Source organism: Ambystoma mexicanum, chromosome 8, assembly GCF_040938575.1.
Source record: "Ambystoma mexicanum isolate Mex_15411 chromosome 8, UKY_AmexF1_1, whole genome shotgun sequence".
NCBI classification, from domain to species: domain Eukaryota; kingdom Metazoa; phylum Chordata; class Amphibia; order Caudata; family Ambystomatidae; genus Ambystoma; species Ambystoma mexicanum.
In genome coordinates this window covers 1,218,371,266-1,218,396,889 of record NC_090929.1, presented here as the reverse complement: position 1 = coordinate 1,218,396,889, position 25,624 = coordinate 1,218,371,266, and the positions used below count along the sequence as shown (strand labels likewise).

General features: G+C 45.3%; 1 protein-coding gene across 3 annotated transcripts in view; it reads left to right on the top strand.

The window, feature by feature from the left end:
• Window positions 1-25,624, top strand: part of KIF20B (kinesin family member 20B) — a 2,369,321-nt gene that overhangs the window by 1,751,564 nt on the left and 592,133 nt on the right. For all 3 annotated transcript variants that reach the window (XM_069611316.1, XM_069611317.1, XM_069611318.1), the window contains exon 23: window positions 11,341-11,389. In XM_069611316.1, coding sequence (XP_069467417.1) covers window positions 11,341-11,389 — 49 coding nt within the window. The remainder of the gene's footprint in view (window positions 1-11,340; window positions 11,390-25,624) is intronic.

Sequence of the window (25,624 nt, the reverse complement as noted above, 5' to 3'; positions counted from 1 at the left end):
AAATTGACTTTTTGGGACCATCGTATAGCATACAGGGTTTGGGGAGGTTGTGGTCGGGCTGGCAAGTTATCGAAGAGTGGGATTTCAATCAGTATGCCCCCATTCCTCAGCCCTGTCACCCCTGTCAGATCTGCCATAGTAAAGACTGGGGTCTTCCCTAGTAACAGCTTCCTTTCAGGTGCTAATTTGACCGTCTTGGGCCCGAGGCGCCATGGGTGTTGGAGGAGGCATAGGGATGGTGGGACCTGATTTTGGCCCTAAAGATCTGCTTATGGTCTCCATTGGAGGGGGTGGATTGCTCGTACTGCCCTGGTGTTTTCTCTGTGGTTGATTTTATGCAACGCTGTATCAGAACTGCATTTTTATTTTTAGTAATGTTTTTGTAGGATGTACTTTGATGGTCATTTTTTTTGGCCGAATAAAGTTGTTTGACCTTGTATATGGAAAGCTGGACATTTATCCTTTTCTTTAATAAATCTGTGAAATGAATCCGAGTCTGTCCCCTCCTCCTGACCTGCCTCATAAACAGACGTTATTTTCATTGACGCCAACATGACAGAACATCTATAATTCCAATTCCAACGGTCATCTGTGTTTAGTGAGGAGTTCTATGGTCAATCTTCTCAAGTAGATTATTTCTTTAATAGTCTTGCACCTCTCAGAATATAACTTTGTTTCAACATAATGGTGTTTGTTTCTTGTGTAGCTTGAATTGTTAATCTATTTATACATTCACCATATGATGAGCAATAATCCTAGAACGCATTTAACTCTGTTTCTTTCATGGCAATTCGGCAATCATCGCTGCATTATTGTTTGTTTGCATCATAAGTGCCATTTTCAGCCTCACCCAAAGAAGTAAAGTCATTGGTAGAAATACTCTTGCTTGCATTGGACGGTTCACATATTTTCTGTGCCTGTTAACATGCCACATCCATGCATCCCAGAAACGCAAACACAATTCTGTGAATCAGTTTATATGTCAGTGGTCCCATTGGAGAGCAAAGCACAGGGTAACGGCCTTGCCGTCCGCTGCCTTTATGCACCAAGTCCAGGAACCCCACTCAAGCAGTTTCCCTTTGTGTGTATCCCACTACGCTTCCTCAGGCTGCCTCAGTGATGAACTGGATGGGTCATGGAAACCGCAGGGGACTCTCAGGGTCTTAACTGCTGTCTTTCATGTGCTTCCTGTATGCAGTTGTTGCTGGCAGTAAGCTGGGAAGGAATTATTTTGCTATTTGCTGACCTTTGGCACTGGGGGTAATTAGATTGTTAGTTGTTGATGGCAATCTTTTGCAATGGGGAATGGACTAGGGGATTGCGGACCCCTACGTCCCCCTCTTCCGGGCGCAGACCTTTTAGACAGTTTGGGTGATCGTCGATCTTCCTTGGCTGGGCTGGGACCCCCAAATGACAATCAGGATTCACTCCCCTTGCTTTCTTTTAGTGTAGGATTCACGTCCCTTGCTTTCTCTCAGTGCGGGATTCACTTTCCTTGCTTTCTCTCAGTGCGGGATTCACTTTCCTTGCTTTCTCTCAGTGCGGGATTCACTTTCCTTGCTTTCTCTCAGTGCAAGATTCACTTTCCTTGCTTTCTCTCAGTGCGGGATTCACTTTCCTTGCTTTCTCTGTGCGGGATGCACTTTCCTTGCTTTCTCTCGATGCAGGTTTTGCTTCCCTTGCTTTCCATCGATGCAGGATTCACTTTCCTTACTTTCTCTACAGTTCTTGGGTCAAAGGCTTTCGACTGTACCAGGATTTTGCTTGACCTCCTGTATGACAACTTTGACTTATCTGGGCAGCTCTCCTAGGGCCTTCTGTTATCTGTAGTTTTCTCCAACATGGGATTGACCATAGTCTCTCGAGTTAGCACCCACGTGGTGCCGGTTCTCTCTGCAGCTGGCTTTCCCTTTTACAATTTACAAATGGCCACTTTGCGACTTTCATTCAACACAGTTCGGTTCATATCGGTTTTCCTTTCGACTCACCTGCTGTGATGAACCACTTGGCTTTTCTTGTCTCCTGTGTGAAGGCCGGTACCACAGTAAGAGGAGTTTCCCTCGCTCATGCTTATTGCCTTAGTCACACTCCGTGTACCTTCAGCATCTGTTTGCGCTTACCCAGCTTCCCTCTGGGTGTCGCTCAGAAGATTTTTAGCAGCGCACAGACAATTCTCACCTATACAAAAAGATTTAATAAGGCACAAGCCACAGCAATTGCCTGAAATGTTCTTTCTCTTAAAATAACTAGTCTGATTGTCTGCTCATTTGCATTAAACTACTATGCAAGTGTGACCATAAGCACCTAAAATCGCTAACAGCAAAATACACACACAAGGTTAAAAACTAATATGACAAACTAGCTCCATTAACAGAAGAATCTAACCAAGATATGCCTGCACACATTAACCAAATAATGATCCCTTCTCACCCATGACTCCTAAACTTTACTCACCACACTTTTACCATATGGCTCCAACTTCTGCACCAGAACACATTAAGATACTACCGGACAACCATGACCTTTTCTTCTCTTGGCTCTGCAAAAGGTTAGCCGACGTGTACCTAAATCCACTTGTTTTATGTTTGTTGTAATATGAATAACGTTCATGCACCAGCATTTGTGTTGCTCATTGTTAGGCAGAAACCTGTGCAGTTCCCTTAGGGACCACTGCAAAAGGCTTAAGACTACAGGTGTTGGCACTAAACCCAATTGGTAGCAGTCTGCATCACCCAGATTTACCTGGTAGCTGTGGGTGAGCAGCCAGACTTCCCTCAAGAAGAGTTAGACAGTATATACAGTATACAAGATAGGTACCAAAATACAGTAGCACAAGCAAACACTGACCAGAGCTTTTGGTATCAAGTATATAATTATTTATTTAAAGACACAGTTAGAAACACTTTAGCACTATTATTATAAGCAAGTTCATAAACACAGTCACTATCAATATATATATACCGCCCTTATTCCTTATTAGACAAGTCTTAGTTAACACCACTTATTTCCAGACAGAGGTGAGAGTTCTGGCAAAAAATACCAACCGGTGGATTAATATTAAATAAATAAACCGGCGGTATGTTTGAGGCTATGTTAAAAAAGTATTAGCCTCGAACAATGGGACAATCCCATAGGAATATATTTGAGGTTGAATATAAAAATTAGTATCTACTGCCACCAACCAAAACTCGCTCAGGGGGTACTGGACAGTGCCCCCTCGAACAACAGACCCAGGGGCAATCGTATTGCCCCTACCAGTACGCCCACAATATGATGGTTTGTACTGGTTTCTGTTAATAATTTGGGACTAGTAAAGCCAATGGTGACTTTACATGCCCTGGGAGACAGTAGTCAGTCCCAGGGCACGGAGTCTATGTTTGGGGGTCACTATGACACCCCTGTGTTACAGCACGGAGGGTGATGTGTAACACACATACCAAACACACATGAAGCCCTATGGAGTAATAGACCCCATAGCCCATCAAACACATTCAAAGTCAAAGGATATCTCAAATAATGTTTAACTTAGCAGAAGAAAAAAATAAACTCCAAAAATCCAGCAAAGCAAAGCTGCTGGGGGACTCGCTAGGTTTGGGAAATTAGCCTTAACGGAGAATTCTCCCTAACACTCATTGTGCCTTACCAAAAGCATCACCCACAGTATATAATCGAACTACCAGCTCAAATATCGGATACTGACTTTAAGTAAGCAGTCTACTTGGATGTGTAACCTTATCCCATACTCCCTCTTCTTTGTACATATGACACGCAAGTGTTTTGAAGTGGCCCCCTTGCAAGTTAACACATTATAAAACTCAAATATTAATTCGCCTTTTAAGGATTTTGAGGAGACAAATGTGATGCTCAGCGTCTCCTACTTTTGCATTACTAACATTAACCATAAGTGGAAAGCAACTTTGCAATATTATTTCCTTTGCCTACAAGGGATAATGGTTATGGACTGTGCCTCTGATTACTCGTCCATAGTATCAGGGCATCGGGTATTCACACAGGAGAATGCTTTTCACACAATCTGCATAATTTCCAAGAGTTCCACGGACATAGACCTTCACACATTATATGGTAACTCGCTGCTATACAAAAAAGGTTTCACTGAGCACTTGTGTAATCCTACACAATGATATAAGGGTGGGGTATGTTGCAAACAATCTTGTATGCACTGCAAAATAATTCTGTGCATGCAGAGTCATGACTTTCTTAAAATACACATATGTTGAGGCATTAAATATGCCTTGCTTGCAAAGTATTGTATGTCTGCAAATATCCCAGTGAATGTTTACTGCTACAATCCCTCACGTTTTACAGTGCTCTGTCAACTAGTATTGGAGGCTAGCACAGGGGCTGGGGAAGAGTATGGGTGGAAGAGCACATGTCATCACTCCTTGTGGGTGATGAACAAAGCAGCTAACTTAAAAAACAATCAGATGTTTTGGCAATACACTTCAATGTGTTGCTTGTTTGCCAAAGGATAGGAATTTCTAGTACCCGTCTAGACAAAAGCACCTACCTTTTCTTTCTATGCTCAGATGCTAAGGGCTTTTCAATATAACCTTGTGTTCTGTGTGTATCGTCTCTCTAGCATCTCCCTGCATCTTATTTAACTGATAACAAAGAATTACAGAAAAGGGGATCGCTAGTTACCAAAGAAGGCACTCAATCAGTTGTATCTCTGATGAAAATTGATGCTATTAACTTAAAAGGTATATATGTGATTTTCTCCAACGGGGCTCCATAATCACCTCAGTAAGGCTCTTGTTTAATTTTATTTAGGCTATAATGCGGAAGGGTGGGCAAAACTATGCATTTTTTTATGTGCCCTGTCATTTCATTTCCTATGTCAGGAGTACAAGCAGGGCTCTAATCCGATTGTGCTCCCTAGTTGAGTCACATGATTTTTCAGGGAGTAAAAAAGTAGAGCTTTGCCAATACAGATACTTTCTTCTGCTTATTAAAAGATGTTGTTTCCCCTTAACAATTCCTCTTGAGATCGGGCATTAATATTAGTTTCTTTCTATGCCACTGCTCTACTGGTCACCAATTCAAAAAAAATCATTGGAGCTTTGTGGGTTGAAGCAATGAGTTCATGGTTTCTTGTTTTTTTGTTAGGCACATTTTCGTTTTTTTAAGGAGTACAAATAGATGGTGCATCTGTCTTTTTAGCTCTAAGGCTGTTATCACTACCCACAGGCCAACGTAATGTGGATAGTAAGCAGAGGCACGTGAAGTTTTGATCATAATATTCTGAGGTGTAGTTATTCTGATGAACAAATTATCAGAATACACAAATTATTAGAAGCATGTTCTCCTGGCCCTTGAATTACTTCATTAAAGTGGCACTTTAACTCCTATCACCATGTTTTTTGATGCATTGTTTTTAATTGCCATTAATCCATCTGCATACTTTGTATTCTGGCTGAATTTTTTGACAGCCACATCACTTATGAAACGAGATATTTGTGTTTTAGTTATACACATGAGTGATTTCCCAGTGGCGTAAAACATACATTTTTTTCTGCACAGAAGTATGTGGCAGATGTTGAAGTCTTGGACTGGTTGATGAGTTTTCTTTATAATCACATGACATTTTATTTTAGCTTATCTGTTTGGAAAACACTATTGTGAGATTTGTGAAGCTTTGCATTGGCTGAGAAGAGGAAATTCCTTTCCAACCTCTCTTCTACGACGGTAGTTCACTAAATGCACAGGCTAACAAAGTTGCTTACCTCATAAGTTAGTTGTGCACATGGAAAATAATGTGCTCACAACAGCCAACCTGTTACGCACATAGGGAAAAATAGTGGGAACATTGGTGGTGTGATTCAAGTTAATTGTCTGACTCTGCCTGGCCCTCGGGTTGGGACATGTCAGATAAACCGATTTCATATTGGTCCGTTGTCTGTTCCAAGGTAAAGAAGTGTTCAGGTTGAAAACTGGGGGCGGTAGAGTGCTCGAGCATCCTACGGAATAGGATAGAGAAAAGGTGTTATACTAGATTATAGTCCTTTTAAAAGGGGGTTGGTAGAGGTTGTGGAGTGAACAAGAATGACCAGAGTTTTTATCGTGATCTGAACAGGCGGGATTGTGGGAATGGTAGTGTTTTGTCAATGCCGTATACTGGGTGTTCGGGACAGAATAACCAGAGGGACGTGATGAAGAATGATGGGGAGTATTCGGATGAGGAACAGTAAAACAGGAATTCTGAGAGAGATCGTTTCTAAATGCAGCAGGGTGTGGGATCCTAGGGGATTCATTGCATATGGAGAGGATGGTAGGTTTGGGTAAGATAGATTCAACGGGAGGAAGGCGGTTTTATGTATTAGAGCCTACAAAGGCCTAGGGTATACCGTCCTCTCCTTCTTCCCCAGTACAATACTGTGTCTCACCTGGGGCAATTCCCTGAGCATAAGTTTGGGCTCCCCTACCCAGGTGATCCTCCCTCGCTCGTCCACCCCCAGGGTTGGGATCTGAGAGTGTCCACCCTTCCCTGGCCACCTGAATAAGGGATTCTTTAGGTCTACTCAGAAGAATAATCTCTGGTTTCTCACAGTACCCTGTGCTCAGGCCAATGTGACTGTAATAGCAGAGGAAGGTGTCCTGCAGAGAAAAACACTGGTAACAGATTACCTCCTTCTTTTCAACAGCAAAAAACATGTGGCCCACTAGCAACAAGTTCCATTGCGGGGAATAATCCACATTCAGCCCTTAACCAGCAGATTTCCCCAATGGTCCATAATACCGTACACTCAATCTCGGTTGACTGTGTGACATATGGATCTGAGGTGGGAAATAACTTGTACTTTGATACTTCTCCATTTTTCAAAGATACATCGTTGCTAGATTCCGATAGTTCATATTCTGATTCCTCCACTCCATCGCCAAAGTTGGGGTTTACTTGGCTTCTAAATCAGTCTCAGAATGTAGACACCAACCACTCAGCCATTCTTGCTCTGTATTTAATAACATAAATTATGTCTCTCTACGAAAACATAAAGGACAAATTAAAAATCAATTCTGTACACCTGGAATAAATTAATGGGACAATCGGCAACTGGGAGAAGTTTTGAGACTGGAGATCAATTTTTAAGCCTCTAGGGGTAAGTACAAAAGGAGCCAATAACTGAACTCCGAATCACAAACTGGAGAAAGGGGTAGAGTTTATTTCTGTGGAAGCAGTCTACATTTATTCCTTGATTAGAACACTGGGCGAAACCACCATGGTGCAGGTTGCCTCATGCATTGGCTGAAAACCGCAAAGTATGATATAAGAGGCGGTAGATCATTCGGATCCCTCCGCTTTGATTCAAAAGGGTAGTCCTGCAGTCTACAGTGTGTTTCGAGGGACAGGAGCACAGGCCTCCGTTAATCAGAGAACGGGAGCCCTGAAAACTCGATCTCAGGCTGACATGCTCAACGAGGAAGGGGTCAACAGCTAAGGTTTGAGTAATCTTAATGCCCTCAATCGTTGAATGGAAGAATGGGGGAGAGGCTCCGAGAAAGATGCAGTGAACAGAATCGTATTGGAGTGTGTCCTCAAAGAAGGGAGGCACCTAGTGCTAAACAGAACTAATGTTTTAGCTCTCTTTGCTAAAATTCCTGCCCTCCGGCCAATAGCTTCAAAGGACATACCCCTCCTCGAATTCATTGTTGAAATAACAGACCAAGTTGTGTTTGACTGAGTCTCTAGAATAGTATTTGAGGTAATACTGAATGAGTCTTCTCAATTAAATTTGATGGGCTTTGACATAAAACCTTGTAGGCCCGAGGAAAACCATAGTTTAAACAATGTAAAAGTAAATGGCCGGGCAAGAGTCATGCTCATCGAGAGTTTAAGCTCTTTCTGAGCAATGAGGATCAGGGAGACAACATGCAGAGAAGGTTAAAGTTTAAACCAGAATCTATTCCCGGATGCAACCACAAGTCATGGTTATCTGGTGTGTTGAATGCCTCAATCAGTACCCAAAAGGCCCCCCTTCCTGTTAGACTCTAGCCTGGAGAGTCACCTGAGTGTGACCTCATGGAACAGTAGAGGTCACAAGGCTCTGTTAACTAATTCAGTATTGGTGGCAGATTTAAATGTTTCAACGTAATCTTGTTACAAGAGACTTGGCTCCTTTATCCCCCGCCCCCCTATCTTGAAAGGCTTTAACATCAACTAGTAAAAAAGGATACAAAGGGTCGGCCCTATGGCGGGCTACTGACAGGGGTCAAATCGGAATGGTATGTAAACTGGCGTAGTAGCCAAGAAATACAGACGGGGGCTTTGGCCTCAATCGTGGAGTTTCATATTGGCTCTGCTAATGTTCCCGTTTCAGTAGTCAACATATATTGGAACCAGGGGATGGCGCCACTCAATACGTTTCTGGAGACACTTTTTCAATATATAGCAAACTGGAGTGAAGGTGTGGACACGGGGGTTAGGGGCTCCTTGTAGCTGGAGACTTTAATTCCTCTTGCCCCGCCTTAGCAGATCTGGATGATAAATTTGGTACCCCGGCCATCTCCTCTGGATTGTCTGATAGGATTAGAAATGGGGAACAGTGGGCTAGTGCCCTTGACACTCTCCGACTATTTAGAGTTAATGGCAGTTTCAAGGGCTGTGACCCACCTGGACAAAAGGTGACACATAAGCTGTCCTGGACTAATGTATGTCGACATCTTGCTCTATTCCCAGTGCCAAGGCTTTAGTGTGGGCACAGCCGCAACCAGTTACCATTGGATAGTAATTGCTGAATTCAAAATAATATTCACAGAGTCTCCTCTGGAAGGCCCCACTGACCTGATCTTGATCTTGAAGGGCGGGTTGTGGGGAAAATGGGATTAGGTGGAATGTTAATACCATGGTGAGATTGAAGTATGACCTTACAGACATTATGTAAAGTGGCACCAAAGAATATAGGAAAAAAAATTGAGGTGGATGAATTTCATCTACTGCTCTAATTGACATATGTCCACGAATGGATGTTTTGGTGGGCTGGAAAAAATTGAACAAATTGCATCTTTATCCCTTTGATTCCAAAACTGAGGAAAGAAGGGACCAGATGAAGCTGCAATTAAAAATAATCAGGAAAGGTGGTACAATTCTCGAAGTATGGTGGCCCCTGAAGTAAGTAAGGAGAAGCAGTCATTCAGAAATTGGATAAGAAATAATGGGGCATTACAAAACCAAAGGGTAGGTGAATTGATCTGGTCACTCTGAATTTGGTAGGTAAGAAGGGGAACAGCACAGTTAGTTTTGAATCAATGGTGGGACCATCAGAAAGGGGGGCCCTTTACTATGCAGTTGAGCAAGATGATATCTCATCCTGTATTAAGAAAGCAGGTTGCTCCATGGCGGGGGGGGTGGTGGGGCAGTGTACCAGACTAAGAAATCTGGTATTAAAATCTGACCCCGAGGGCTGGGCCAGAATCCTGTATCATCTATTTGATGACGTTCTTACTAAAGGCCGTTACCTGTCCTCCTAGGAGACCTTGTATCTGGTGCCTATTTTATAAGCATGGCCTAAGAACAGACCCAAAAAACGATCTCCCCATTATGGTGATGGACACAGATAGTAAGATCTTTGCAGCCATCATCTTCACACACCTCACAGAGTGGGCCAATAGTGGGGGAAGCCTCTGAAAGTTTCAAATGGGCTTTCGTAAAGAGCAGAGCACAGCACTAAATGGGCTATTGGTAAGAAGCCTACAGGATTGCTTAGTTCGGGACGAATGATTCCATCTACGTAGCCATATAGATCTCACAGCGCCATTGGACTCAGTTGATGGGGAATCCCCTCTTCTCTGATAAAATTATTGGTAGGTCTGAAATCCAGACCACTACAGGATTGAGACAGGGGTGCATCTTAGCCCCCTGTCATTTAACCTATATTTATCCGATGCAGAGGATTCTTTGATCCAGGAGGCCTTTGCTCCTCCTCGATTTGCAGGAATAAAATACATCTGTACGGCGTATGCCGATGATTTCATCTCGTTGGAGGGCACCCCAATATGCCTGCAAAAACAGATTGCTTCGTTCTCAGTGTATGCAAGAGAGAATGCCCTCTGCATAAACTCAAAAAGAACAAAGATCTTAAGTTTGACGAAATGTACCTGGTTCCTGGATGTTTCCAGGGTGGAGATCTGTCGTCCTATGATGTACTTAGGGTTTCTAGTCCTTGATAAACTAAATAAAGCCTATGTCAAGGACTTTGTGATGAGCAAGTCCCTGGTGATAACAGGCCAAATCCATAAAATTGATAACAAGTATGGTACAATTTCTTTGAAATCAGTAATAGGATTTTACAAGGGCAAAGTAGTGCCAAAATTGTTATTTGGACTTGAGGCATTGCACCTACGGGTGGAGGGACTCTATGGAGGAAGGTGTTGGGCCTACCTTATTGTGTCCCAATATCAATGATGTACAAATTGGACCTGAAGTCCCTTTTGGATTGATTTGAAGGGCGTATCCTCTCCCTGTATCGTAGAATCTTAGATCCCACTAAAGATTCTCTATATGAGGACTTTAATTCTTTCTTGTTCGGTAAGGGTGTTATCAGTGTAACTCTTCAGGTGGAAACCAGCACTAAATTACTCGACAAATTGGGACTGACGCAGGTTAGCCCGTCCAATGTAAAACATCGACTTTATCAGCAAGATTGAAAACTGCATGGCTGTCCCTTGCTTGTACACTGACATAACAAGCATAAGTTAATGTGGTCGCACCGGCTCCTTATTTGAATATATACCCTTCTGTGTAGGTAAGGAATGTTTATATCAGTTTCCAATTTAATATCCATTCCGCCAGGTGGATTTTGGTCCATAGATGAATTATTCAGAGGGAGGACACCTACTGTAGATTTTGTAACATGAAAACTGAAATGGAAACATTGCAACATTTTCATTTATTCTGTAAAGCGTTCATTTTACAGAAAACCCAGTATTTTGAGAAACTGTTGTCTGTCTTATTATTACTGATAGTGAGACAGTCTGGTCTAGATAACTGAGCGACTCCCCTACCTCAGTGATGGTGGCTGTGGTGGGCTTTCTGAGCTTTATAAGACTGTGAATTGAAATAGAATAAACCTGAACGTTAATTGGGTTTTGGCATATTTTTTTAAAGTGAAAGAAAAATTATTTTAAGATTGAAATTTGTGATTCTACTCACTTTATTATTTTTGTTTGTGTTTTGGAGAATGACAAAAGGTTGAAATGTAAGTTAACCACATGCTTATAAAAGAAAAAGTCAATTTTGGTCTTTTTCCAATGCTTGTAGGCACTAGCTAAACTCTACCACACCAAAATGGTTATTTTTCTAAGTTTACCTTTCAATTGCACACTCAGGAGCAGATGGACAATGAGAAGATGTCAAGTGACCAGACGTATTGTGCAGGTAATACCAGACCTCTTTGCCTTCTTGAATAAATATCTGTTGGCCTTAAAACGTTTTATTGTGTTTTTGTTATTCATATTTTTACTAAATTGTAATTGACAGTACATGGCCTTTTTTCTTTTTTCAATTTTGTGTCCTGCAGTGGCCCTTCACCAAAGGGTCTTTGAGCGCCTTACAAAGTAAAAATGGTAGGAGGTGAAAAGGGAAAATTTTCAGGACAGGAAAGTAAAATTTGTATACATGGATTATGTAAGGGTGAGGTGGACTAGCTAGATTAGGTGTGGGGAAAGAGGTATGCATTTTTAGGCTTTTCCTAAAGTAGTGATTAAGGGTGTATTACGGATGTGTGCAGGCTAGCTTGAAGAGTATAATGCATATGGGATTTTTGTTGGCTTGTCTGGTATTTGGGTGGGATATGGGTTTTAATTAGTTGTGAAGGTAGGATGGGGGATTTGAGATTTAATAGTTTTGTGTGTTTGAGTAGATGCATGAGGAGTCTTACTGCTGCGACCTGTGTGGCTTGCAGGGAGGCAAGGATGTGGTTGGTGAGTCTAGTGAGGATAGTGTTTCCGTAGCCCAGCTTGTCTAGAACTAATGTGTGAACTATAGTGTGTGCGTTGTCAGGAGGAAGGATGTATCATATCTTGCAGAGGCGATGTAGTTGTAGGTTGCATGTTTTGGTGATGGCAGCTGTGTGTTGTGTGAAGGGTAAGTGTGGGTCGGTGTTGAAACCTACATATTGCACTAGTGTGGAGATGGATATATGTGGGTTGTCTGTGGCAAGTTCTTTGATCCAGGGGCTTAAGTTTGCTTTGTGCCCGAGGGGGCAGATGAAGAGGCATTCTGTTTTGTATGCGTTGAGTTTGAGGAAGTTGGTACCCATCCAGGTGAAGATGGTGGAGAGACTGCTTTGAGGTTTTGGAGTGTGAGGCGGAGGAGATTTGGAAGAATATTTGGGTCATCTGCATTTCGTTGGAGTGGCGATCCTTGTGTAATCATTTACTTGACTGGGGTTGTATCTTCCTCCTGCCTCCTCCTCTTGCCTGACTTCACTACTGCTGAGCAGCTGCAGCAGCTCTGCGGGACATTCCTCATCGGATCTTCCTGCTGGCATTAAGGACCCCTCCTCCTGTTTCCTCCTCCGCACCTCTTGAACTTGGCTTCTGAGCCATCCTCCCCACTCCCTACGGTCCCCATCAGGCCCTCCTGCCACCATAATGTCTTCCTCCTCCTGCTCCCCCCTCCTCCTTCTACCTAACTTGACCATCAGAAAACATCTGCACCAGCCCCCTGATCTCACCCAGCATGCAAAGTACCTCCGGTCCTGGTTCTAATCAGCTGGCTTAGCTCGCACGGGGAGTGTGTGGCTTCTGCTTGGTGGGTCACTGCGACCTTTACTGCTCCGAAGCAGCTACCCAGTCTAGTGGATGTTCTCTACCCTATTGGCTTCCACTACTCCCCACGAACACCTCCGGACCCTCCTCTGCCGGCATTGTAATCACCCCCTCCTGCCCTTCTCCGCACTGAGCTCTAGACCTCCTTCTGCAACCTCTGACTGCCTATACTCCCCTTTCCAGACTACCACCTCTAGCCTCTTCTCCTGCTCAGTTCCAGCCTGTTCCACCTGTGCATTCATAATACTGCTGGGTTCATCCTCTGCATAAAGTGCATCTGCCAGTGCCCCTGCATACCCAACGCCCTAAACCACAACCCAAGACAGCTACACTTCCCCTTGAATCCTCATCTGCCTAGCCCCTTACTCCTTCTGATATCTCTGCTGTACTTTCTCAAGCTCCTGCTCTCACCCTTTCCCCTTTTATTCCATATTCTTCTAACCACTCTCCTCTCCTCTGTTATGCGTATTAACAAACTCCTCCCTCCCCGTACTCATCGCTCCCCCTTCTTCCCCACTTTCCCCTACCTCCTTCCTCTCCTACTCTCCATCTCCCTCTTCCTCTTGTCCATGCCCCTCCTCAATCCCCTTCCCCACTCCACACCTACCCCCCTCACCGTCCTAAGCTTATCTACCCCCCTATTGTTCATCCCTCCAGCCTCATCAATATTGCTCTCTGGAACGCCAGATCCCTCTGTAACAAGACCACTGCTGTTCTGGACATGTTCTTTCGCCTCAGCCTTCATTTCCTAGGTCTAACTGAAACCTGGATCCCCCTTCACAACTCTACTGTCCCCGCTTCCCTCACCACCCCCTCCTCATCCTTCTCTCACATCTCTCGCCCTTCTGGTCGTGGCGGTGGCATTGGCCTTCTCTTCCACCCTAAATATCTTTCCTCTGCCTCCTCACCCCCCCTTCCTATTTTCCCTTCCTTTGAATATCTATACAAATCCTTTTCTTCCCCTCACCCCATCTCCTTTCTAATCTATCGGCCTCCTGGCCCCCTTCCCTCCTTCTTGGACGACCTTGATCACCTCCTCTCTCTTATTTCCCCCTCATCCTCTCCTCTAACTGTACTAGGCGACTTTAATCTGCACCTCCCTACTCCCCCTCAATACTCCCCCCTTTTCTCTATCCTTGATTCCTATCTCCTTTCCCCTCTCCCTTCCTCTCCTACTCACTTTTCTGGCTCCACTCTTCACCTCATCCTCAACTCAATGTACCCCTCTTCTACTGTCTCTACACTACCTATCTCTCTGACCATGCTTTACTCTCCTTCTCCCTTACTTCCTGTCCCCTTTCACCTTCTCCTTTACCCTCTACTATCTTTTCTCGACTGGACCTTCACGACTTAAATACCTCTCTTTTTTGACACTTGTTCTTCCTCTCTTCCCCCACTCCCTGACTTCTCTTCCCTTCCGCCCAGTGAAGCACTATCCACTCTCTCCTCCTCTATCTCCTCCACTCTTGATTTACTCTACCCCCTCTCCTCTTTCCGTCCTACCCGTAAACCCTCTCAACCATGGCTCTCTCCTCAACTTCTCTCCATGCTTCGACGTCTTGAGCGACTCTGGGTCAAATTTCCCTCACCATCCAACCAATCCTCATATTTCTCCTATCATTCTCTTTATGACTCATGCCTTGCCTCTGCTAAACGTTCATACTACTCTAACCTTCTCCACACTCAAGCCCCTCAACCTCGCCGTATTTTCCAAACCCTCTCGTCTTCTCTCCCCACGTACTCCTGACTCTTCAGCCTCTTCTACCCTTTCTCCTTCTGACTTTGCAAACTACTTCTCCTCCAAGATTCTTTCTCGTCATCAAATAATTAACTGCTCCTCCTACTCCCCCTCTCTCCCCCTCCCTATTCCCCTTCAACATGCATGTCTGACTTCTCGCTTGTCTCCCATTCTGACGTCTCCCTCCTCCTGTCCAAAGCCCATCCTACGTCTGCCCCTACTGACCCTCTCCCCTCCCTTCTTATCCCCAAGATCTACCTTCTTCTTATTCCTTAACTTCTTTCTTGAACTCCTGCCTTTCCTCAGCCACCTTCCCCTCTGCAGTTAAGCATGCCACCATCATCCCTATTCTGAAGAAACCTTCTGCTGATCCCCTTTTTACCTCTAACTTCCATCCAATCTCTCTTCTCCCATTCTTCTCTAAACTACTTGAATGCCTTGCTTATTCGCAGCTCTCGGCCTTTGTCACTAATCTTTCTCACCCACCCCCCTCTCAATCTGATTTCAGAACTAAACACTCTCCCGAAACCGCCCTCACTTATATCCTTAACTCCCTTCTTTCCGCTCGATACTCTAAGCAATTCTCTGTCCTTATTCTCCTTGACCTATCTGCTGCTTTTGATACTGTTGATCACCCCCTACTTCTCAACACTCTTTCTTCCTTCGGTTTCAAAGGCTCTGTTCTTAACTGGCTCTCCTCTTACCTCTCCTCCTGCTCATTTGCTGTCTCCTGGGGCGGCTGTTCCTCGCCTACCCACCCCTTGGATTACAGTGTACCCCAAGGTTCGATTCTTGGCCCTTTCCTATTCTCTCTCTACACCTCTCTCCTTGCCCCGGATAGCTCTTCATTCGGTATCTCTCACCATTTCTATGCTGATGACACCCAACTCTTCCTCTTTCTCTTCCTTCTCCTCTGACCTCCACCTTACACTCTCTTCCTGTCTTACTGCCATTAAAAACTGGATGTCATCCCGCTTTCTTTCTCTCAATACTGATAAGACTGAAGTCTTGTTCTTTCCCTCCAATACTCTCTCCCTCCCTCTCCTCCACCTTTCATTCACTTCCCCCCTCCAATCTGTGCCCATGCTCGCAATCTAGGCATTCACTTTGACTCTTCCCTCTCCTTTACCCACCATATTTCTCTTGCCTCTCGCGCCTGTCGCTACCACCTCTTAAATATTCGCAAGGTACGCTCCTCTCTTACCTTCCATGCCACAAACTATTCATTTCCTCTTATCTTCTCTCGCCTCTTCTACTGCTCCTCTCTACTCTTGGGACTACCTGCCTCTCATCTTGCTCCCCTTAAATCTATCTACCACTCAGCTATCCATACCCTCTGTCTCCTCGCCCCGCATGACTCCATTTCTTCTTCGCTCTCCTCCCTTGACTGGCTTCCCTTTCCCTCCCAACTTAAATTTAATTTCCTCTGTCTAGTCTTTAATGAACTGGCTCCCCCTTCTCTCCTCTCTCCTCTTCCTATAATCCCTCCCGCTCCCTCCGTTCAGCCGACCACTTCCTTCTCACCGTTCCCCCTCCCCCATGTGCCTCCTCCCGTTTCAGCTCCTTTCAGCTCCTAGTGCCCCTCCACTGTAACTCCTTACCTCTCGGTCCGCTCTATACCTACCTTTTCCTCCTTTCGCACTTCCCTGAAATCTCTCCTTCACCATTCCCTGCCTTTAAACCTTCCCCACCTCTCATCCTCTCCCCTTCCCTTGAATCACCCCTTATCCTCCCTCACTTCACCCTTACATCCCTCCTGTTTCTCCCTTCCTCTCCCCTCCCCTTGCCCCTCACAGATTAATTGCTCTACTTATTGTTTTTATTGGTTTGAGTCATTGTAAATTGCTTCTTCTGTTATAATGTTCTATGTATTCTGTTATAATGTAAAGCGCTTTGGGTGAAAGCGCTATATAAACATAATAAATACAAATCTATAGAGGAGCAAGCAGACAGTGGGTCCTGTCATTGAGGAAGGAGGTGAATCATTTGAGAACGGAGCCAGAGATTTTCATCCTGTGGAAAAATAGTGTGATCAATGCTGTTGAAGGCTGCAGAGGGGTCGAGGAGTACGAAGAGGGCTTTCCTTTGACAGTGATGTTTGGGAGGTCACCCAGGATGTTAAGTGTAGTGACTTGGAAACAGCGGTGGCACCGAAAGCCTGATTACAATGGTTGATGTCCTTTGTGCCGAAATAGGAGTTTGCTTTTGACAAATTATTCCATAAATCTGGTGCAGTATGGTGGGATAGTGGTAGGTCAGTGCTTTTTATGGAGTGTGGGTTTGAGGGTTGGTTTCCTGAGGAGGAGGGAGGTTTGTCCTGTTTTGAGTGTGGAGTGTATGATTTTGACACAAGGTGGAGCCTGGGTGTGGAGCCAGGGTGCTGATGCAGTTTGAGGTGGCCATGCGACAACCAGGAAGTGAGGTCGTTTTGTTTTGGCTCTGAGGGTGTTGAGTGTCTCGCTAGAGTGTGTGGAATGTGTCATGTATTGGAGGGTTTTGGAGTAGGGAATGGAAGTGGGACTGCGGGGGTGGGCAAATTTGTCTATCTATTTTAGAATTCAAGTAGTGAATGAGGGAGTTGCTTACTGGGGTGAATGTTTTTTTTTTTTAGAGTTTTGAGAAGTGTGTGTGAGATTGGTGACGGATTGGAGTGCTTCGATGTTTCGTATTTGTCTTGTTTTTGGAGCGGCAGTGATTGAGGGTGTCACGGTGGAGGGTGTGTGGGTTCTTTTTCCAGGCTCATTCGGGTGTCTGACATCTGTTAGATGGATAGGTGTCATTAGTGAACCATGGTATCTGATGGCGTTTGTGAGTTTGTTTTGGGGGGGGCTATTTTGTTGTGTTCCTGTGTGACGGTGGTGGTGTAATTAAGTTGGGAGGGGTGTATATGAGGAAGAGGTGATATCAGTGGTGTCAGGGTTGTCCATAATGTTTCATTTTGTCTGGCTGGGGCGTGCGACGGATAAGGGAATGTTGTGCAGCAATGCGAGTGTGAAGGGGATTGAAAAGTGGCCATGCCACAATACCCAGAAACCATTTTACACAGAGCTGTGATTTTTGCATGAGATCTGAAATTTAAGGTGTTGCCAGCTATCTGTGTGATCTTTCATTGGAGTATTGGGGGGTGAGTGGAGTAAGGGTAGTATGGTGTGGGTGTCTGGATGGGAACTACCTGGGTCAAAATCAGATGTTGGTGCAGGGGGAGCTATGGTTAATGGCAAAGTCCGACTATTCATTGTGGAAGTGGGTATTGTATTGGGTGTCAGGGGGTGAGGGGCGGACGATAGTAAATTAGATGGATGGATGAATGTGGTGTGTGTGGGTGGGGTGAAGGGTAATAGAGAGGGGTCTTTAAAGGATGTGTATAAGGCTGAGCGGGGTTAAGTGTGGGGCAGTCTTTGTAAAGGATGGCAGTGCCACCATCGACTTTGTGTAGGCGGATTCTGTGGTGAATAGTGTGAGGGTGCATATCGGGCATTATTGGTGTATGGTGTTGCCAGTTTTAACAATAATAAAATGGTTTTCTTAGAGTTCCAGACTGCTTTTAAGAACTTTGCATGTGGCTGGATGTTCATTCAAAATGAGTTGAGAATAATGTAAATACCCTGCCTTACTAGAACTGTAAATTGGAACAACTTGTTACTTAATTGCCATAGGTGCTGCCCTGAAAACCCAGATATAAATGGGTCTACCAATGTGCAGATAATCTCCAAGTGAAGGAAATGGGTTACAGAAAAAAATCTTACATTTTAAATATCCACCTGTAATAACATTGTACAGTTTGAACTTGGTGTAGAGTATGTGGTTGATTCGATTAGATTTGTCCCCTCTTGTATTGCATGCACACCAGTGTTATGGTCTGGCAGGGGCTCTTCATGCTATGAAGTCATGTACAGGGCTCAATTTAAGCATGCCCCAGGGCCCATAGTTAAAGGTTCCCTGGCATTCCCTGATGTGGTAAGACCCCACCCCACCCTTTTAGACCGGGGTACTAGTAGTTTGTCTTCCCGTTTGCGAGACTCTCTGGCGTTTCGCAACCAAAAATAAAAGAAATGGCTGCCATGGATCAGGAAAGTAATTCGGTTTTCCCTCTCTTAGTGTTGGCCATTTAAAAAAGGCCGCCCATGGAGCCAGAGAAGAGACTGCACATAATGCCCACCATAGAAAGGGAGAGGGGACTAAAAAGATTGAGAATAAAGAAAAAGAATAAAGTGGCCACCATGGAACATGAGACAGTACTACACATAGTCCACTCTCCTTTTCCATGGTGGTGTGTCGCAGAGCGGACACGCAGGGTTCAAAACTGTTCCCTGCACATCCACTCCCGATCAGGACCTGAATGAAGGAGATAATTAAGGGAAGGGGGCTGGGGGTTGGTCAGGCACTTCTTGTTCCCCACCGGCGCAGAGGGCATCATTACACTACCGAAGTAGAAGAGAAACTAAAACAGATAGGTCTTCAAAGCTCTCCTGGAGGCCAGATAATCTTCCATCCTCTGCATTGGCTAAAATGACATCCGCCACCGAGAAGGCCCGACCACCAATCCAGGTCAATCTGAAGCGTGGAACCTCTGCCAGCAAAAAGCTTCAGCAGAGCAAAGACAATGGCGAGGTACATAAAACTGGAACATGGCTTGCTAATAGGCTGCCTCGTTCCCATGAAGGGCATGAAAAACCATGCAGAGTGATTTAAACTGCCCTCTTTTCGGCCACAGAGAGCATGGAGGCAGCGCAGCAGAGGAGGGAATGTGAGCACTGCAGGGAGTGGAAGTAGTGACCCAGGCTGCCAGATTTTGAAGGTGCTGGATCAGATAAGCTGGCTGTGCCAGGAGTAGCTTATTGCAACAATCAAGTGATGAAAGCACTAGTGAAGAGACCACCTGTGCCTGAAAGTGCGGTGGAGGGGGAAACAGCAAGACTTTCCGCAATATCTTAACAAGAGATGCCCCACCTGACAGATGCACCTGACCTAGGCGGCCATGGAGAGTGAGGGTGCAGTTTTCACCCCCAGATCTTTAACAATAGGCGCAAGAGTAGGGTAGAGTCCCAGTGAAGGCCAAAAGAAGGTAGACCAGTAGGAAGCAGAATCAGAAAGACCCCCCACCAGTAGCTCCCTCTTCTCCCCGTTTAGTTTCAGCCAGTTCGAGGACATCATTACCTCACATCCTCCAAGCATGTCCTAAGCCTGACAGCCGTCTCTGGTACCACAAAATCCAGGCGGAACAGGATCTGGGTATCATCGGTGTAAGCCTAGCAAGTGAAGCCGTGGGAGGCTATTGGCCTCGTCAGTGGCTGAACATAGATGTTGAACCGAGCAGGGGACATAGTGCAGCAGAAGCCGAGTGGAGAGCTGGTAAAGAGAGATTAGAACCGCTCTGATGGAAAAGAGGAGAGCCAAGCCAGTACCACCTTGGCGAGCCCGGCCCCTGCAAGGCGTCTCAGCAAGACTGCATGATCCATGATATTGATGCCGGCACACATTTCAAGCAGGATTACTGCCCCTCTGCTGCCCAAATCATGCAGTCGAGCGAGATCGGCCCCCAGAGAGACCATGACCCCTTCCGTACCTTGGCCCGGACGAAATCCAGATAGGGGAGGTTTAAAGAAGAGTTCTCCAAGAATGTGGTCTGAAGAGGACAGACGAGGCACTCAAGCAGCTTCATTAAACAAGGTAGTAAATAGATAGGTCGAAAGTTAGCCAGCAGCAAAGGATCACGAGTCTGTTTTTTCAGTAAGGGAAGCGCCAGAGTGCTCGAGCGAAGTCGGACTGAGGCCGGTTTTGATTGAGTTATTAGCTCCTGTTACTTCCTGAGCGGCAGCTTGATATATCACCTCCTTTTAATACCTACAATGGAATAGCGTCAGTCAGGAGTCAGATTTCAATCTTTCAGTGGCCATCCAGAAAAGATGTTGAAGCAAGCAATAGTGTAAATTCACTTTTTGTAATCACTGAAATGTTGGCCCACTCGGAAAATAAAACTGCAAAAGGAAGAGGTAAAATAACACATTTTACATTGATAGTAATGTATAACGATGAACTATCTTTTTGAATTAAAAAATAAAGTAACAATGTGTTTTTATTTAACCTGTTTTTCCAAACAAAAAAGAACATTCTTGACAAATATATTTCCGTTGTAAATTGTTTCTGGTGTACTATTTTCTTAGGAGCACAGGCGAAACCCTGCTGCCTTCCTTCCCACCACATCTCAACATCCCTTCTTTGGTACTTAATGTACATATTTGGGCCTGTGAAGATATAATTTGAAAACTGGAAGAAACCCCCTATACCACCAAATAACCCTTCCAACCATTCTATGGGCCTCATTATAAGTTTGCCAGTCCAGTAACTACGGTACCGGTAAGCTTGCCAGTACCATAGTTACTGGACCAGCAAACTACAAGTTCTGCTCACGGGTGCCTGCCCGCCAGGCCAGTCCTGGTAGGCGGGAAGGCACCCGCGAGCAGAGTAGGTCGGATGCACTGGCACCATTATGATTGGTGCCGCTGCATCCGACATTCCCATTGAGCCCTATCGGCCCAAATAGGAATGGGGAGTATTTCATTCCGGTGCCTGCGAATGGGCAATTACCGGGTCCGGCAGGGCCGTAATGACCCGATATTTGCCCAATGGTGGGCGCCGGAAAAGTTTGCAAGTTTGCTGCCAGCCTGCCGGTTTTTCCAGCAAGGCTACCGCCAAACTTATAATAAGGCCCCATGTCCTCCTTACCTGCCAAAGCTGTACTACTTGTGACCAGAAGTGATATTCTTTTGGCTTTAATGTATTGTATAATTTTCATTTACTAGTAAGTTTAGGTTCCATCGTTTTTTAGCGTATTTATCTTTATTTTCAATGTTCTTCTTTTTTTTTTTGTGTACACTTTTTTTCAAGCACGATGGCACAGAGTTTATCAAGCAAGTAAGCGGTCTTTCTGCCTCCTTAAAGACCTTGGCAATGCCAGTATGTTTTTGAAGTAAGGCGAGGAATCGTTAATATCCCCATTTACAAGCAAGAGGAACTGGACCTGGGAAAATCACCTGCACCCAAAAACTGAAGAGTCCAAAAAGGTGACAGTTTATTGCAAGCTTTCGTAACCGGGATCAAGTTGTGGGCAACACAGCATTCTCAAATACGTTCTCATCATTACAGGCTTTTCGTCATGTTTTAAGGCGGTATGACACAAAAACATTTGCAAAAACCTAAGATGGGATTGGTTAGTGAGGTAGGCTACATATAGAACATATGAGATTAGAACCCTTATTGGTTAAATCATATCTGGTGGCTCCTCCTGTGACCACCTCCTAAATGTTCCAACTACAGGTAGGTCAGGTTAGCGTGCTGTGATTGGGCCATGCAACAAAGTGTGAGCTACCGTGTAAGGTGTGTGGCGATTGGTCAGAGGGGGTCTCCTCAGCGTTGGTGATTTGGAAAGTTAGCCTATGTGCAACTATTTAAGGTGGTCAAAACAGCCCCAAAGGTGCTGATTGTACCCAACAAGTTGCCATCTCTGATCCTCTAGGCGTTGAGACCAAACATTAGGCTTAGAACCCGGTATTACTTGTGAATCCTCTTGCCCTCAGTTGGATGGGAACAATGTTGTCAGTCTGGCTCAAAAGAATAGGCTTTGTATTCCAGGTTGAGATCATGTGTGTAGGGATCACAAGCTTGATTTTCCTACCTGCATTTTACAAGGGTTTTTAGCTTTCACGTGCGGGTGTCATATCTTGTCTGCTAATAGGAAACTTTCTCTCCCTCTGTGTCCTTGGCAAGAATATGCACACTGGCTGCACTGACAGCCTGGTCTGTGCGTCCCTGCAAAATCAGCATGTCGGTTCTCTCTGTATTATTGAGTCCTTTTAGTACCTTCCATTTGTTTCAATGCGGCTGTGGCTTCTATCTTGATTTACATGGCTGCTCATGTCAGTTTCATTTAGCATCAGCAAGCAGTTTGTGTTTTTTGTGCAACTTGCAGTTACTGCATAGCAAAGGTGTGTCTGTCCTCTAAGTGGTTCATAAGCATGTTCTTCATGTCTTGAAGCAACTTAATGTGTCACCATAGCTTCATGCAGGAGTGCATATGTTCTTCATGTCTAATGCATCTATGTCATAGTCTCAGTCATAACGTTGTCTGCTTTTGCATAGTCACAATTACTCTGCTTGCTCCATCGACTGCAGACATCTCTTCAGGGACATCAACAGGAAAGTGTCTAAATGACTGAGTGAATAGTGTTTCTGACATCTGCAGTACATTGATGATGGGGAGAATAAGACCAAGAACGACATGTACCTTTCATGTCTCTGCCGTGGGGACAAGGGTGGGATAGGTGCAACGAAGGCCACATTCAGGTCTCCTTCAATCCCCCTCTGGTCGATATACTAAGCACACTTCGTCATATATTTTCCCTGTTCATATGTGGCTTCGGAATCCATACTTTCGCCAGATGACCATGATATTTTACTTGTTTATCCAAACTCCAGGTCATATAGCAGCAGTCTCCTTTGGGCTTACACCATACCCATCATCCCATATAGTTGCGTGGATCTGGGGGAAATTAGAACTTTGTGCTTGGAGGGAAAAGGAGACATTGCTTCAGGTGTGACTGTAGTACTTCAAAGGTCTGCGTCTCTGTCTGCCTTTGTCTCCACATCCAATAGTATTTTCACCCCTATTGTCCTCTCGTAGTCTTCTTTCACTGTGCTTTAGCTATTATAATGACACCGAATGCTAGCAGTACTAGCACTAAGGCAGCTACGAGTACCTTTGGACTGTTAGCCATCTATGGTGTTATCCAAGAAAAGATATGTCAGCCACTCATCCTCTTCTCCTGCTGGGCTTATCTCTTTCATCTTAGCATGCAGGTCTGATAATTGCATGATTGCTTCTGTGAGGGTTCCACTCTCTGCATCGGGAGAAGGCACGTATGTGCAGCAAGGCAGCCCCATCTGGGTGCACATGCCTCCTTCCATGGCTGTGAGGTGATCCAAAACATATCTGTTCTGTGGGCTCATCAGTCGCGCAGCTCTCAGTTCTTCTTTGTTAGCGTTGAACCCTTTTACTGTCGAATTTGTCTGCAACAGGTCCCATCTTGTAATGTGGAGCCACTTGGCATTTAAGCTGGTCTGGCTTCTTGGAATAACGGATGCGGAAAACAATTGAGGTTCTGCTAAAGTCGCATTGAACGCTTCCATCTTTGTCAAAATGTAGTTTCCTCGTTTTACGCTTATCAGCTCCACAGACCTTTTCTTCCTCCGGTGTGCTTCCATTTTGGGGAAACCATCTACTTGTATGTCTTTTTGAGGCACCGCTAATGCTGGTGTATTCACATGTAGTAGAGAACCTATCCCTCCCCAGTTCGGTAGTAGTTGTATGTATGCCTTGGAGCCACAGGCCTTGTAGTAGTCATTATCACTGCCGTACTGACTTTCATACTTTTATATTTGTTTGCATCCTTTGTTTACCCAGACCATCACTGGACCGTCATTCTGGAAACCCAGGGGAGACATCTCGAGTGGTATAGTTCACATAGACCTGCTTCGTTCTCTACCCACCTAGGCACCTTGGCACTTGCTGCCCATTCTTTGAGATGGTCATCATTTTCCTTCTTTAGCAATTCCACTGGAAATGTCAGGAGTGCCTGTGCTTTGCACCCCACAATCCCTTCATCCATCCTTTTCCTGTGAAAACTTGTCCATACACCCAACAGTTGAGGCCATGCCCAGCATCCTGGCAGTCCTCCTGACTCTCTTGTTCCTGTTTTCAGACATTGTAACTCTTTTTGTGTTACTATCCTGGCTTCCCCTTTGTTTGGGCCATTCAAAATATACTGTATTCTTTTGTCTGAACTCCAATAATCATCCATCCATCGCAGTGTTGCCCATCTTCCTTGAAATCGGCCCCTTGTAGCGCAAAGCGGTAAGTGCATAAGGCATTGTGCTCTGCCTGCTGGAATTTATGTAGCTTTGAATGTTCTGGAAGCACTCGTGGCATAGGGGATGAGAGACCACACATAGCAGCTCTCCTTTGTTGTCTCTCTCCCCACCTTGGTCATGTGCTGTTAGCAGATGTTAGAAATGTGGGCCGAATCAGCTAAATATGCAATGTGCAGGACTCCGAACCAAAGTGCCTGAGGTCGCAACCATCGCTGGACTCGGTGGTGTCGGCGGCCGCGAGGAAACAGTCGGCTAACCCGTAGTCTTCAGTCCCTCTGGAAAGTAAGGGGAAAAGGATGGACGCCATGGGGAAGAAGGTGATTCACACTGCAGCGTCCACAATCATGGCGGCCAAAGCGCTGGCGATCCTGGCCAGGTACCACAGGGAATTGTGGTACAAGCTAGGACCAATCCAGGAGTTCCTCCCGGATGAGAAGAAGATGGAAGCCCTTGCTCTCTTCCGGGAAGGGGAGGTGGCATCAGATCACTCCATCAGTGGCAGTGGACTACACCGACATGGGGTTCCGGCAAATGGGGAATGGTGTCTGCCTTCGTCGACAGGGATGGATTAAAGCCACTCATTTCCATCAGGAGGTCCAAGCGAAGGTGCAAAATCTGTTTGGGAAAGCTGTTGATGAATCCCTGCAGGCCATCAAGACTGATAGAGGCGGCCCGTTCCTCAGCACTCTCCAGCAGCACTGCTAGTCTTTTCGCTCCTCCAGGGGAAAATCGGGCAGGTTTTCAAAAGTGTTCTCCACGTCGTGCAGTCAGTCTCCCAGTAGCAGAGGACAGCATCTCCCACAGTGCAGGATACCAGTGCCCAAGCAAGCCTGAACCGGCTAGGACGTTGGGCTCCCACTTGTGCACCCCGGTGGGAGGCTGGCTAACGCTGTTCATCAGCGAGTGGGGAAAGATCACCGACAAATGGATGCTGGATGCTCTCACCCAAGGACATAATTTGGAGTTCCAAAGAAGATGTCCGCAGATCCCTCCGGTTCCCCGTCAGGAGCAGCACATCCCTCAGCTTCTGGAAGAGGTACGAGCCATGCTACGAAAAGGGGCAAGAGAGCTAGTTCCTAAACGGCTATGGGGCTGAAGATGCTTTCTAGTCAGAAAGAGGACAGGGGAATGGAGACCCATCCTGGACCTACGACGTCTGAACAAATACTGAAGTCC